At 40.7% G+C, this 16298-nt stretch overlaps 1 protein-coding gene across 3 annotated transcripts in view; it reads left to right on the top strand.

The window, feature by feature from the left end:
- TSPAN12 (tetraspanin 12) overlaps positions 1-16298 on the top strand; it is a 46845-nt gene that overhangs the window by 7105 nt on the left and 23442 nt on the right. For all 3 annotated transcript variants that reach the window (XM_048301485.1, XM_048301483.1, XM_048301484.1), the window contains exons 3-4: positions 7274-7356; positions 7991-8126. In XM_048301485.1, the coding sequence (XP_048157442.1) occupies positions 7274-7356; positions 7991-8126 (219 nt within the window). The remainder of the gene's footprint in view (positions 1-7273; positions 7357-7990; positions 8127-16298) is intronic.

Here is a 16298-nt window from a genome sequence, read left to right as displayed (position 1 = left end):
TGGCCAGGTACCTGTAGCACTGTAAATTATTCTAGGCTAATATACTCTGATTTTAGAGACTGCACTTTAGACATGCGTAATTAAAACCTTATTTTCTTAGCATTCTTTGTATAAAGAAAATAACTGTGGCTTCTGTGGGAATATGCTGTCTTTTTAAAGGAATGCATTCAGTAGAGGAAGCTATAGGAGGAGTTTTAAAAGACCAGAAGTACTTCTAATTCTGGTATTTGAGAAATCTTTTACTTTTTGGTGTCTTTAGGCTGTATTATTTATACAACATTGTTACATTACCAGACTATGTCCTAACAAAGTAGAGTTTAGCCCTAAATCAACTTTGTCTACCTCTATATAACCTTTTATCCCAAGTATCTTTGTACGTGATGTGTCTCACCCTGAGTGGCATGTCAGCTATGGATTGCTGGATGAGTTTCTGGAAAACTGTCCTGAAAAACAGTGGTTGGATGTGGTGATGGAAAGGAAAAAAACCAAACCCAAGATCCCACCCCAATGTTAGAAATTGCATTAATATGCTTTTTAATTGGCATTCAGGAATAAGTGAACCACAGACATTTTTTGGGTAATACTCACAATTAACTTGTGGAACTTGTTGCATCAACCTTGATGAATCACGAACCTGTGCTGATAAGATTTGAGCCCGTAGCTCAAGGGGAAGGAAATCTTCGAAACTATGTGCTTATACTGGTAAACCACAATCTGCAGCAAACTGGAAAGGTCCATCTGACTTGTAGGTACTTGTACATTTTTTCTTCCTTTAAATTCACATCTCCTTTTGTAGAAGGTAGCTATCCAATTATTCGTGAATCTCCAATACCCTGTACCCAGTACACTTCTGTACCCTGAAGCTTCTCTATCATCTTGAATCTGTGGTAGGCTCTAGACAAGGCTCATAGGAATAACAATTTTTAAAATATCTTGTAGCTATTTCACAAGGTATAGGGGACAGTTTAATTTTGTGCATTTTTATAGGAATATGTGATTTAAATAAAAATGCAGGTTCATTTTGATCATCTTTGTGTGCTCATGGGTATTCATGTGTAAAACAGGAAAGTTAGGTGATAAACCCACAAACGGCTAAGATGTAGTCCTGTGGATCATAGGAAATACATGCTCTTTTCTTTGTGTTGCTCTTCCAGTTAAATAAATATATATATATGGTGAATTTAAAAATAATTTGCCTGTATCTCTGAGATTGACTACTGTCCATGAATAAAAGCAAACTCTTAGAGAAACAAAATAAAGAGTATATTCTGTATATGTGAAGGCATATCATCTTGATGGTGATGTGTGGATTGTGATATGGATTGGGATGCTTGAGCTGGGATGCTTGAGCTGTGATCATTGCTCTGGATTACCTGCGATGAACAGCACATGCCTGCATTTCTGCAGAGCAAAAGACATCCTGACAGTGAGATGGTTACTTTTGAGGGAAAAGTGGCACAAGTCATGTCCTGACAAGAAGTGCAGTGCTTGAGTAGTCATAGAGAGGGTGGTTAAAGAAATGCATGGACTTCCTCATCCCTCTTTGCTTTTAATGTACCCTTGTGCTACACAGGCCAGAGGCTGATGTGGGTCTGACACAGTAGAACTGTACCTCAGCATTGTTTGCATGGTTGGGCTCTTGCTGTGCTTTCTCTGGGCGCCTTGAACAGCCACCTGCTGGAAAACTTGCTCGTGTTCCCTGGGAGGGTGACCTCTCAGCAGCCTGTCAGTGCTCCAGCAGTTGCCTTATTGCAAAGTGTGCGAGTTCCAGCCCGTGCCAAATGTGGAGCAGGTTGCTAACTCACTGTTGCAGCTGTGCAAGCAAACCCAGATTGAAAGTGCAAATATGAACGTGCTTCAGCTGTTTACTGAGGTGGGAGTGGACCAAGGCATAACCTTGTAGGAAGCTTAGCAAAAACAAAATATTGGAATATCTATCGAATTAAAGGTCCTTTTTTAGGAAATAGGGGATTTCCCTTTTTTGTAGGCAATTCTTCTTTCTCAAAACATTTCAATGGTTTTGCTAGGTACTACAGAAACACAAGGCCTCTTGTCCCCCCTCCTCCACCCTTATGTCCCTCTGACCCAAAAAATGTAGCTGTCTGTTTATCCATGGACATGAGTTATCTGTGTTTGTTCAGTGATCTGAATGTTGAATCTAATAGTGAAAATCCTGTGAAAAGCATTGCAGCATACTCTGTTCACGACCTTGTAATGATGTATCCCCCTGCCCCCTTGGTAAGGGTAAATCATAGCTCAGATTACCCAAACCAATTTTAACAGGAAGATTTTCACAAGGTTTGGTTTGTGTGTTTGTTTGTTTGTGGTTTAGTTTGGTTTGTTTTTTTATTTTTAACTAAAATTAGAGGACATATTCTGATGAATGTTGTCATATGTTGGAAGTCATTTCCTTGGAGCCAGAAACCTTTTCATGCAAAGCAGGTTGCTCTGTAATGCTGCTAGTCAGCATTTCATTATGGATATCAAAGCATGGCCTGAAGTTGTTTACCCCATCTGTTAAAATAAAAACGATCATGTGTGATTTTTGGTATGGAAGATACTTTTAATCTTTCTCCAGTTTAATAGGTAAGAAAAACCCTTTCTCAAATTTGAGCACAGTAAAATGAACATGTTAGAATGTTTGAATGAAAAAAAATGATGAGGGGGTGAACACAGGTGTGCAAATAGCAATATCAATTGGACTTGTTCCCTTAAAGACAGAAATCCATGTTCATTTATTAATTGAAAATGCAGATTTATTTTCCAGTTTAGGTATGGCCTCAAAGACAGTGGGAGTAGAACTTTCCAAATAACAGCTAAAAATATATACTTAATGAATTACAGATGATTTTATATTTTCATTTTGCTATCTAATTTATGTAAGAGTTCCAAAGGCAATTTAAACTATGCTTGGAAATGATTGCTCCTAATAGCTGAAGTCTGTTGTTGGATGGTGTAATTCAGTTGTCTGAGAAAACCTTAGTAGCTTTAGAAACTTCTTAGAAATTCATTTGCAAATTTAATGTGTTATTGTGTGCATATTGCTCATATATAAAAATTGAATTTATTACCTTGGTTTAATCAGTGTGAAAATATATTTAAAATAGAGTATGACAGCAGGCATCGTTGTGGACTCGTCAGTGTCATGTTGATGGCTATGCAACATACTGTGACAGTTCAGAATTAAACCCATAGTGACTTGTGCAGCCAGCTGCAACAAATGAACATGTTTTACTGCATACTATCACATTATATTTACAGCACAGCAGACTGGCTGTCATCAGAGAAGCTTGAATGAAAACTTTTTGGTGAAATGATGTTACTGCTAATGTGAGAATTATCGTAGCAGTTTTATTTGTCATAAACTTGTGTTCTTTCATCTGATTGCTTGGTACAGATTTTAACTGTATTTTACATATAAATTAGTTACAAAACAATGGCTGAAGTAGGGACTGCCAGTTTTTTGGGGTGACCTTTTTACCATCCTTCAAATGAATCAACAATAGCTGTAATCAGGACCTTGTCCCTGCCCATGACTTCTTGAAAATCACTTGGCAGTGAATTGCAGTGATGTGCCTGCTGATACTTGCTGGTGGGTTTGGATGCACACCAAGGTTTTTGGGGAGGCTGTTAATTGTTCCTTCCTGTTACTGAGTGCCTGAGCTGCGTTGTAGTGTTGGTGTTGATGGACTTCCTGTGCTGCTGGCTGAAGATCTGCATGTGCTGTAGGTAGTGTGAAGTGGTGGGTGCCTGGAGCTTTTTTGATGTCATCTGGCACTTGAGGATGTTTAGTGCTTTTACAGGGCAGCACATCTGCATGTTGAGTCAGCAGGAGGCTGTGGAGGTCAGACATGTGTGTTGTGTTCTTATTGTGATTCCCTTGTGGCTGTGGAGCAGGTGAGCAAGTGGACTGATGGATGGGAGCTAGTGCTTGATAATCTTTTGTCACTAAAATAAACATCAGTCATTATGCAGGGCAGTCCGGTGTTGCAAAGGCATCTTTCATCTGTCAGCGTATTCCTGCCCTGAGGCTCACTTCTGCTGATCAGAAGGGATGCAACTTTTTCCCCATCACTTCCTTCTGTTAGTGAAGAGCTGCCAAGCACTTGCTGGCTTATGTGCTGTGAAATACACCTTTTGTAATCAACTTATTGCTGAATTGCTTTTTTATCAGTTTCTTTCACAGGCCTCCTTTTTTTCAAGAGGAGCCTGTTGTATTTGCCTTCACTTTCTGACCCATGCCTTTCTGCTGCCCCAGCTGGACACTGTTACTAACTTTCATGCCTGTGAATCGAGTGTGTCACAGCACTCTGGCTTTCAGGTCATTCAGAGTAATAATTCACTTTTGGACTTTCTTGAAAATACAGTGCCCAAAGGTGCCTCACTAGGAGTTTGATTGGCAGGAGGGTGTTGCACAGGTGATCTGTGTGTAACATCTGTGTAGCAGTGAGGTAAGGCATTGTACTTGCTCAGAGCAATGCTGACTGAGCTCTTGTGCATTGTAAGAGTAGCAGAAATCAGTAACACCTGAAGCAGTTAATGGTGGTGAGATCATGCCAGGCACAGGAGAGGTGGGTGGGTGAGCTGCAGCCTGGCTCTCACAGGCTCTATAGGTGGAATGTTTTTGCATGTAATTTACATCAGCAAGAAACAGTAGTAATTGTCTGTTAGCTATTTACACTAAGTGAGAGCACCCAGGGGAATCTAAATGGCTAAAATCTTTCTGAATGATGCAAGAGGCCTTTCATAGAGAGGTTGTTCTTACAAACTGAAATGGTGTTCATGTAGTTACATTATTTGTGAAGGTTATGTTTCCTAGGTTAAAGGGAGCAGTCCTTCTCTTCTTGTTCATAAGTGAAGAGGGAGTCACGTTCTCTGATGTGGTCATTGAGCATTTCTGTAGAAGTCACACAGCCATGTGTTGGCCTCAGCTTGGTAATGTATCTGCCTAGATTTTCCGCAGATTTTATGTGGGTAAAAATACATATCTAGGTAGAGAAGACTCAATTTAGGCAGGCAGAACAGAAATAAAAGTTCTTGTCCTTCCTGATTTGCCTTTGCATGCAAGTCCTTTCTTCTAGCAAGCTGAATGATTCTCTTAGTGACAGGTCTCTGTTCAGTACTTTTGGTCTCCAGGGGGTCCTTTCTGTCCCCTCTGCCTTTAACCTGGTTGCTCTGTGATCTCCCTGTTGTCTGTGAATAACCTGCATGCTTCAATATGCTGCCAAATCTTACCTCTGCTGAAGGAGCAATCTTGCCTTCCTCGAAATCCACCTCCTCTCACTGCTGTGTACAATGTGTTGCCGCATGCTGAAGGCCGAAAGAAAATTCGTGCAGTCTGAGAGTTCCTAATGGACAGCAAGGAGTAGGCAGTCCACCAGTCTGGTGTTTGAGGAAGAATATTATTTAGAAAGCGATCATTTTTCTGGTACTGTTTTTGTAGCAGGACTATGTGGCTCTTACTAAAGTTACTGAGGAGTGTTTTGATGGACTTCTCACTTCTGAACACCACTGTGGTAACATGAAGCAACCCACTTTATCTGCAATATTTTACCATAAAGAGAGTGGTCATCTGAGCTAATGCTTTTCTGTGTGTATCAACAGGTCTTTCAGGGAAATGTGGAAGGTTAAAAACATTTTTATTGCCTTTTGACTACAAGAAAGTAGGCTGGCTGTTTGTAGTCTGCTTTACCTCTCTAGTGTTTTGACTGCATGTGTGGTATGTTTGCCTGATGCTTTCTTCCAAGTAGATAGGAATTTATTTAGGAGATTCCAGTCATCTTGTTGTCCTTGTTCCTGCAGCTTCCTGCAAATAAGACAATAGAAAATGTTCTTTACTGTTTTGCCAGCCAAAACAGATCCCACAGAGTGTAAAGAACATGAGTGAACATAGTTGAGCTGTAGCATGCGCTAGCTTTCAGGGTATGCTTGCAGCATGCCAAGCACCCAGCCCTTGCTGGCAGCACCCAGACCCAGGGCAGTGCCTGTACTTTGTGCATCAGATCTGAAAACTAGGAAGAAGCTCTGGGATAGGTACTGGGAGTTCTGTGAAACTTTAAAGGCAGAAATAGTCTGCTGTGGGCATGCTGCAGGCAGGGGAGCCAGTAAGGACACAGAGTGACTTCTCCTGTTAGATTTGAACCACTTAACTTGTTCTTCAAAACAACTTCGGGGGAATATGAGGGCATATGAGAAGCTAGATGTTGAGGAAAACAGGAGATTAGCACTTCTTACTGATTTAAGAAACTGTAAGTATAATGCTGATGTGTCCTGCCATACCCCTATACAGCACATGAAAACAGTAGTATTCAGGAGAGTCAGTATGCTTAGGTGTCCCTCCCTCAGCTAGACAGTGGTGCTTCTGAGGTCCTGTGTGTTCTGTGGTTCAGGTCTAGGTGCCCCCGTGAAACTGCGTGAGGAATGCCTTGTCCTCTGGCAGTACCTCTGCTACAGCAGCAGCAGAGCTGTGCTGTCACAGCATGGCGGGTTCTGAACATGTCGTTCAGGTTTGACTTCTCAACAGAATCAGAGGGCAGAGCTTCTCCTGGTAAGTTCCAGGTGTACTGAAGTGTATGATGGCATCAGGTGACCAAAATCCATCTGCTGAGGTGGTGGCAATTCTAGGTGGGCTCAGTCTTGGAGATTTGCTTGCTGTGGGAGCAGTCCTGGTAAAAGGGTAGTGGCTTTATGCCTCTGAAATGCCTGACAGGTTAGGTACCCAAATGCTTTATATGGTTTATAATTGAAATGCAGTTAGTTTTATTTTCATTTTATGGTTCAGGAAACTGAGACATAGTGTTCATGGTGTCACTCTATCTGCATGAGCAAGACAATCAGATTCTTCTAAATTTAACCCAAAGCTAAATCTCTTCTGTGTGTCAATGTATCAGTACTGTTCTGTCAGATTTTTCTTCACTAGCTGTGTACCTGAGCATAGCTTCATGATTTCATGCAGACTGATGTGTATCACTTCTGAGCCCTGAAAGAGTCTCTGATTTTTGTTGTTTCTATGGTATGTTGTGCAGTGGTGGGATAGGAGCCAGCAGTAGCATCCTAGGTGGAAAAGAAGATTATTTTCACTGGCTGCCTAATACTTGGGCAACAAACCAATTCTAAGCACACAGAAGTACAGTTTTGGGGACACTGTTCAAATAAATGAATGCATGAAAAATATTAGTGATGATTGATCCTAATTAGTGATGATTCATAAATTATGAATGATCTTGCAATTTGCTTTAAACACATGATAAATAACTTAATGTTTTTTTTTTAGTTGATGTCCATCAGCGTATTAGGTGTTTCTGCTTGGCTGAGAGACTACTTGAATAATGTTCTCACTTTAACTGCAGAAACAAGGTAAAGCTTTAGTTAAACTTTTAATCTGTGTGAGTGACTGATTGTGGTAGATGTTGTTCATTCTGTATGGCAAGCTTCCTAATTAGGATTTGTAGAATTAAGAATCCTTCAGTTAAACTAATAATTTTTTTATTTAAAGGTGCATTTTTTTGCCACAATTTCAGGCATCAGTTGAAATTAGAAACGGGGAAAGGATAGGGTTTCAATCCTGTGCCTTTCTCTTCTGACAGGGTTCAATTTTTGGCCCTTTGACAACTTGTAATCATATTATATTACTATTTAGTTTTGAATACTTTATTCAGTCCAGAGATTTAGGAATTCTGTTAATTTTATTGCACCAGTGTTTATGAGCCCTAGTGATAAAACAGGGCCTCACTGTGCTACTTACTGTGTAAGTGCAGGACAGGAAGATTGCCTTTGCTCCAGAGAGGTTTTGGACAATGCATTACTTTTTGGTACTCAAATGCACCATTTGACCTTAAAACCACGTTGAAGAGATTTCTGTGAAATGTGTAAGGTGCTGGAAAGAACACATCTGCTAATCAACCATTTTCTTTTTAATGGCTGTATTTTTTTTCCTATGTATCATTTTTGTGATCGTGCGTTTTTTGATTATTGTTCTGATTGGTTTTAGGGTGGAGGAGGCTGTCATTTTGACTTACTTTCCTGTGGTCCACCCGGTTATGATTGCAGTCTGCTGTTTCCTCATCATAGTTGGAATGCTGGGGTACTGTGGAACGGTAAAAAGAAATCTGTTGCTCCTTGTCTGGGTATGTTTCATAACTTCTCTTTTGTTTCAGGAGTTAGAAAGGTTTTAATCCACAGGCACTTGATAAATACTGATTATTTTTTATTACCATGTTGAGTTATGGTATTGGTGAGGAATTGTAATTGCAAAGCACACAGTAGGAAATAATTTATTGCCTAGACTGCATTATGCTGTGACTGAAAGACAAGCAGTGTCTCAACTGCAAAAATCCACTTCATTTAGTAGAGGAGTTGGTGAAGGGAAAAATAACTCAAACTCTTAAGTACTAATAATTATAGGGACATGAGTCTCAGTACTCTGAAATAAACCCGTATGCTACTGTTTTGACTCTTAGCTGTGCAATAGCTACCTAACCTAGGCTTTGCTTTATTCCACAATTGACTGTGTGTGTAAAGTAACAGCACTTGTAGCTGACAAAAGTTAATTCTGAGTGTGTTCAGAAGCTTTGTCTTCTCTTACATGGATGTGGAATTTTTCAGTTGCATTTGGTTGCAAGCAAGTTTTAAAATAAATTCCAAGTACTCATCTTTTTCCTTTGTTTGGAGAGTATATAACTGAGCTGGAAGCAGCTGAAGTGTAGTAGTCTTTCCTGCGCATGGCTCTGTGTACAGTTTAACTGTGACGTGGCTTTGACCGTCAAGGGAGCCAACTATTTTCTTCATCTGGAAGTCAGTGAATTTGAGGACAATAAAAGAAACAGTCAACCAAAAACAAACAAAAAAAATGCCATTCCAGCAAAAGCCCATCAAGTTCACACAAATTTTAAAGGTTTAGAGTTAAAATTTTTAGCCTGTTGGCAGTACTGAAATCCAAGAGTGCCACATACCTGTATGCTTCTTAAAAGTGTAGCTGTAGCTCTTTGCAGAATTGGACTCTGTTTTTTAACATGAGGATAAGCAGGATTCCAAGCAGTCTGTAAGTCCAAGAGAGCAGGAGCAATGGATGTGAAAGAGGTGTATCAGACTTGACTACTCTAATTACAGTAAGAGAAAGTGGGCAGATATGACCCTTCACCTCTTGAGGCTATGCAGGGTCCTATGCAAGTAGAGTTGGGCTCCTGCTGTTTTTTCACTGCAGTGTGTGTTTTTCACTGAGTTGGGTTCTCACAAAGTGCATTCAGTTGAATTTTTCTTGTGGATCTGTTCAGGCTTAAGTATGTGACACCTAAACCTCATGGATTTTGCACGAAATGACTATAAAACACCATGAGAAATTGACAGATTTATTCAACCTTAGCTTTTCTCTAACAGAAATATTCTAACTGCAGAATAAACAGTTACAAAACTGTATTGGGGTTTTGTATTAAAATGTCTTTTTTTTTTTTTTTTTTTTTTTAATTTTGAGAGGGTTGGAGAGAGCTTTATTTGGTATCTCCAGCTGAACATCTGCAGCAGAAGTTTTCCTCGGTTGCAAGAGGGCAGTGCTGTTTCTCCTTTCAGATATTTTGTTAAGCCTGTATGCAATGTGAAGATTATTCTTTCAAAACTGTATTGTTGGGGAAAACTCTCATTTAAATCTGAATGTGTTAGAGTAACAGAATAGTCATGCATTTTTTATTTCTGGATCTTAACCTTGCAATGTTAAAGTCAATGGGAACAAGTTCTAAGACAATTACTTAATTATGGGCACATGCTTCAGAGTAATGGATTAATGTAATTTAATACCATGTAATTATTTCTTTAGTAATATTTCTTACATACCTTAAAAGGGCTTTGTACATATTTCTGTTTCATCTAAATAGTGAAAGTAATAAAATATGATGAACTTACTAAGCCTTAGGGGGTTTTCGTAAGGTTATAAGATTACTTTCATAATCTGTTCTTTATTTTATAGTTGTGATAGTTTTTAATACTAATTAAACTAATTAACAGGTAAAAACAACTATACGATGTAGATCAATGCCATGTAGTATCTGGGGAAAGAAAACGTCATTTTCAGTATAAGCTTTGAAAAAGCCCACCTAACTATTTCAAGAGAAAATGAAGTTAAAACTAGTTTTGGCCTTCAGTTTATTTACACTGCAAGTGGAAAGAAAAAATCATTTATAGCCTTTAGTGCCATCTGGAAATAAATCAACTGAAGTGTGTTTAGGCAGTCAAGTTATACTAAATCAAAACAAGACATTTCTATCATTTTATGTTGCAATATTTCATTTTCAGCAGCTTGAGATTTGCTCTTGCTAAAAAAACTGATAAGCAAAACTAAATGATATCTTCCTAAGTATGTCATTGTCTTTGATTGATTGTTAAATGAATGCAGTTATGTTATACCATAGAGAAGTATGCAGACATAAGTCAATGCTTCATTCATCAGACTAATCCGAAAACTGATGGATCAACAAAATGAGCTTTTGTTCAACCAGATGAACTAAAAGAAAAGAACCTTCATGTTAAACATTAACAACCTCTTCAATCATGCTTTTAATCTTCTTTTTGAAGTACATGAAAGCCATAATGATGGCATGCACAGATATTTGGATACAAGTCTTGACATCCTGGCAGCATGCTCATTGCTAGTGCTGATGTTAATTGAAATAGATTTTTATAAAATGTAATAAAGTGTAAGGACAATAAAATAGAGATAGTGTTAGGTTTTAATACATTTGAATACATAATCATTTTCATTTGTTTTTGAAATTTTGTCTTGCAATTAAATGCTTGAAACCTTTCTGTCTTCACATGGGGGCATAAGTATAAATCAAACTCATGTTTGCTCAGCTTAATAGAAGGAAAATGTAAAACCACAGTCGTCTGAGGTGCATACTCTGGAGTTTTTGTAGAACCAGCCTTTTAAAGCTATGATCATTTAATTTCAATCACTTCAGAAATATGTCCTGAAGGGTAGTTGGTCTGAAGAGTCCGTGTGTACCTTGAGTTTCTATATTTTTTTTGTGTGATTGACCAACCTCCTCATGTAGAAGTAGCTGTGATGCCAGCCTAAAGTGGAAGATCTGGGCTCTTCCAAGTCACTGACTTGGATGCATGAAAGTCCAAGGATGGGAAAGTAGAGTCCAGGTTTTATGGTGGTTGGTACAGTTCTTTCAAAAAGATTCGTTCTGGGTTTGGAAAAAAAATACTTTGCCTCTCTTCTTCTGAGGCCCTGTACATTTTGGATTGTTTTCGAAGTCTGCTGTGCACATTGCCTAACAAAAAATAACCCAATATATTCTTTAAGAATAGTAACCTTAAGTATGTTTTTGGGGTTTTTTTTGTTTTTTTTAAGTTCGTGTTTTATGAAAATAAGAAGAGTAAGCTCTGTTGCTTGACAAGAAGAGCTTAATGAAAATCCCACTGGAAAATACTTCCTGGCTGGCGTTTTCATTGCAAGTTCTTGTGTTTATAATCATGACTTTTCTGTAACTGCAGCATTCAAACAGCACAGGATTCAAATTCGTCTGCATATGTTTTCACAAAGGGAAAACTGTTAGAAATACTTGATGGTCAGTAGAACAAATCCTGTTACTGATTTTTATCATAAAGTTGACAGAGTAATAAATATTTCTCAGAGCTAAACATTGTTAGACCCTGTTGGTGTGTGGTCAAACAGCTTATTAATTCAGTTATGGTGGAACCTGGTTATAAATTGGACCCTGGCAGACTAAGCCATGTATTGCGTTGAAACACAACCAGACAAACCATCATTAAACTAGTGGTTTCTGTGAAGTCTATCTAAAGAATGATGAGATACTGTTGACCGTATCAACACTTGAAGCAAATTCTTCTGTCTGCATTCACCCACTTCAGTCCGTGTGGATGCAGAGGTGATAAGGGTGATTAAATTTGGACATCTGCTATGTTGCAAGATACCAATAACTGCTAATGTCTTCTTCCTAGAAAGCATTCTTACTCTGTGTGAAATGTTAGCTGCTCTACAGTACCACAGCCATCAACTATTCTGTAGTACTTATGACTACAGTTGGCAGGAATTAATATGAGCCTTCAGTGATAATAAATTTTGTTGTCTGTTTTCGTTTTGTGGCAGCAGTTGTATAGTTTGTTTGCTCTGTAGTAATAAAGAATATTTGTTCCTATCCATGTGGACTCTTAGCACAGTTACAGCTGCTCCAATACCTTGTACTAACATTTGGCACTGGAATTGTTATTTACCAACCAAAAGTATTTCTTCATTATTTAGATACCAAGCATTGAAGGGAAGAAGTAACTAACAGGCATACTTGGTGTAAACCCGTGCAGTTTCGTATTAAGCTAGACAGACTGAGTTTGTATTTAGTGGCTTTTATCAACAGCCCATTTACAAATGTGGTATGAGTGGGAGGAGGACAGTGAGTCACAAGACAGGTTAGCCTGCCTGTTGGGGAAGATGAAACAGGAAAGCCTTATAAATATGATTGCCTGACAAAAGACGTTGGGAATATGAAAACTACAGGCGACATTGAAATGAAAGCCACTTTTGAAATACCAAATCTTAGTTACTGAACAACTGGAAAACAATGGTATGGCCAACTGAAGGTAATCCCCTCTTGATTGAACAATACCCTTTGATTGCAAGCAGGTCCAAGGGTCAGAGCAGACCCTACTAGCTCAGCAGAAGGGGTCCAAAGAGTAGTTTTTAGAAGTTAAGATGTAACATTCTATGGTAATATAAGAACTCTTATAGGCTGTATGTAAATGCTATAGGATTTGTATCTTGTATTAGATTGGTTAGTGACAATTAGAATATTCAGTACAGAAGATGATTTATTGTATTGTAACCAAGACTTCACCATTCCATTCCATTCTATTCTCATCACTTCTTCTTCACTCTCATTCCTCTCGCTCTCTCTCTCTCTTACCCGCTTACTCTCTTGCTCTCTTGGGCCTGCTCAGAGCTGCCAGCTGCAGCTCTAAGCAGTGCCCCTATACCCACGCCCTTTGCAATAAACCGCATGTTCCAAGATCTGCCTATAGAGATCTCTCGTCACTGACCGTCTACGCCCAGTCCAGACTGAACCACAAAGCTCCTACAGTCTGGCGCCCATCGTGATTGCCGAACCCACACCCAGAACCTACAGTCTGGCACACAACGTGATTGAAGGCCCGGTTCAGCTTTCTCCATCTGTGGGAGACTTCTCCATGGATGGTAACTAAAAGACCAGTTATAGCCACCTAGAACGTGTCGTGAGCACGGCATACCGTTGCTGCGCATCGTAAAAGCCGGAGCTCTATAATTCTGCTGAGGCAGCCCTCGAGCACGGGGATTACCTGGAGCTCTTGGAGGGAATTGCCTGGCAGTCCTCGAGCACAGGCGGCCACTGCTGCGCAGCGGCTCCCTGGAGCTCTTTGAGGAAGTTTGCGTGGCACCCCTCGAGCACGGACACGCTGCTAAGCAGTGCCGACCGGAGCTCTACGGAGGGACCCTGCCGCACGCCCCGAGCACAGGCGAATAGTGCTCAGCACCGCCCGCACTGGAGCTCAGTGTGGACCCACCCGTGAGGTCGTGAGCACGGAAAGCCGTTGCCAAGCGACGCCTAAAACTGGAGCTCTGAGAAAGGACCCAAAAGCAGCGTCCTGAGCGCCGAGTGGAGTGCCTGGCCAGCCCCCCACGACGGACCTCTGACTAAGGACACTGCTCCTGCGACATCATCTAAGTGAGTATCATACTGGTCTAATAATGGGACAAATCCACTCTGCCCATGACAGAGATCTCTATAAGCAACTTAAGCATTTACTTATAAGCTCTGGTTCAAGACAATTACCTAAACAGGAGCTAAAAAACCTCTTAGAATGGACTCTGATTAATTTCCCAAATGCTGACCGTTCAGCAGTCTACACCAGAGACTTTTGGGACTCAGTGGGAATCAAATTATTTAATGCCATATCACGCTGGGACAAGAGTACCGCAGAACTCATCCTGGCTTGTGCAGCGTTAATGGAACTATTCGCCGCGCCCCCCCCACCGCCGCGCAGCTCCGCCCCGCCCCCTCGCCCGCCGCCGCCTTAATCGGCCGTGCCGGAGTCACGGAGCCAGTCCCCCGCGGCCCCACCGCCTCCTCACCCGCCGCCACCGAGATCGGCTGCGCCACTCCCGAGCTCTGCCGTGTCATCATCGCCCCCACCGGGTCCCATCCCCGCGCCACAGCCACCCCCGCCGGGGTCCCCCGACACCGCACGGCCGTATCCCTCCGCCGCCCAGCCGTATCCCTCCGCGCAGCGTAGCCTCGCCTCAGAAGCCACGAGCAGGGGGGGAACGGAGGGCAATGATGCAGCTCCAGTGGCAGGGGAGACGGAGAGCCCCTCTGCCGGAGCTGATGCTTTAAATCTAACACAAGTAGACTCTGAAAAGCAGCCAGATTTGTTTGCAATGAGCCCCAGAGCCCCGCCAGCGAGCGGCGGGGATCTTGCAACCCAGAAAGAGAAAATGAGTTCCGAGAGTTTGTCAGCGCTACCTTCTGAATCAAAAAATCCTCCAAAGTGCTCAGATTATTCTCAGTTAACAGATTGCCATGAAATAAGACCCCAAATCTATAAAGATGAAAGTCTTAGTCTGTTAACTAAGCCTGTGATAGCTAGCCAACAGCCTGACAGTCCTAAAACGTGGGCTCCCATCCCCACTCTCGAAATTAAAGAACTAAAAAGTGCTGTAAGATACAGTGGCATTTGCTCACCATATCTTAAACAACTGCTAAAAAGTACCCTAAAAGGAACACATCAAACTTTAAAACGCATTTTAAATCAACAGAAAAGGGGAAAAGCCCAGGCTACACCTCAAAGAAGGTTGAATAAAGCCTTGTATGTTTTTAATTTCTTGAACAGCTCTGCAGAAGAGCCTGACCCCCTCATTTTCAGACATTTCTTAAACAACAAAAAAGCAAAACTGAAAGAGCACCCCCCAGTTTTAATTAAGAATTTAGCATCAGGAAAAATAGAAAGACCATATGATCTTACAATGTGGGGAAGGGGATTTGCATGTCTCTCCACAGGTGAAGGAACCAAGTGGATTCCAGCAAAGAACGTGAAGCTGTACCACACATCAAAGCCCGTTGTCGGTTCCACTTCAGCCAGTGACCCTGCAAGTGGAAGCCAGGAAGCAAGCACCCAGACCTGAAGTGCGCAGAATCACCAGAAGAAAGCGATCTGCCAAAAACCAGCTCAAGAAAAGAATGGAGTTTTAGTATTATTTGTGTAGATGCATGTTGCTTTTAACCTTTTGTTTTTGTTTTTGCAGTGAAGCTTTACCTGTAAATCAACCAAAGACAAATGTCTGAGTTGCCTGAGCCAAATCTGCAGGCTCCGATACCATCTGTCTATCTGACACAAGCCCTGACAAACCTTTCTCAACTTATTGAGTGCCTTTCCCAGAAGGTTTTGGTAATGTTACTTTTGATAAATATTGGCCATATGATAATCATCACATTTCTCCAACTCCCAGCCATAGACACCAGACTTACATTGATTATCTTTTATTAGCACGTCGGCATGGCTGTGAAGATTTTGAAGGATTATGCTGTATGAACTTATCCGATCATTCTGTTTCCATCCACAAACAGTTACAAAACCTAAGGGACCTAGCTAACCAAATTACAACAGATGACCCGTCTTGGCTAGACAGCTTGTTTGATGGTTGGAGCTTTGCACCTTGGCTAAGGGAACTCTTTAAAATAGGCTTGATTATTCTAGCAGTAATAATTATAGTTTTAGTAGCAGTACCTTGTATACTTCAGTGTGTGCAAAAAATGACAAGTAGGACTGTGTCTAATATCTTAATTGTTCATCAGAACGGGGGAGATGTTGGGGAAGATGAAACAGGAAAGCCTTATAAATATGATTGCCTGACAAAAGATTTTGGGAATATGAAAACTATAAGTGACATCGAAATGAAAGCCACCTTTGAATTACCAAGTCTTAGTTACTGAACAACTGGAAAACAATGGTATGGACGACTGAAGGTAATCCCCTCTTGATGGAACAATACCCTCTGCTTGCAGGCAGGTCCAAGGGTCAGAGCAGACCCTACTAGCTCAGCAGAAGGGGTCCAAAGAGTAGTTTTTAGAAGTTAAGATGTAACACTCTATGGTAATATAAGAACTCTTATAGGCTGTATGTAAATGCTATAGGATTTGTATCTTGTATTAGATTGGTTAGTGACAATTAGAATATTCAGTACAGAAGATGATTTATTGTATTGTAACCAAGACTTCACCATTCCACTCTTCGCACACTCTTACTCTCTCACT

The sequence above is a fragment of the Corvus hawaiiensis genome, chromosome 4 (genome assembly GCF_020740725.1).
Source record: "Corvus hawaiiensis isolate bCorHaw1 chromosome 4, bCorHaw1.pri.cur, whole genome shotgun sequence".
Lineage (NCBI taxonomy): Eukaryota > Metazoa > Chordata > Aves > Passeriformes > Corvidae > Corvus > Corvus hawaiiensis.
This window is presented reverse-complemented; position numbering and strand designations above follow the sequence as displayed.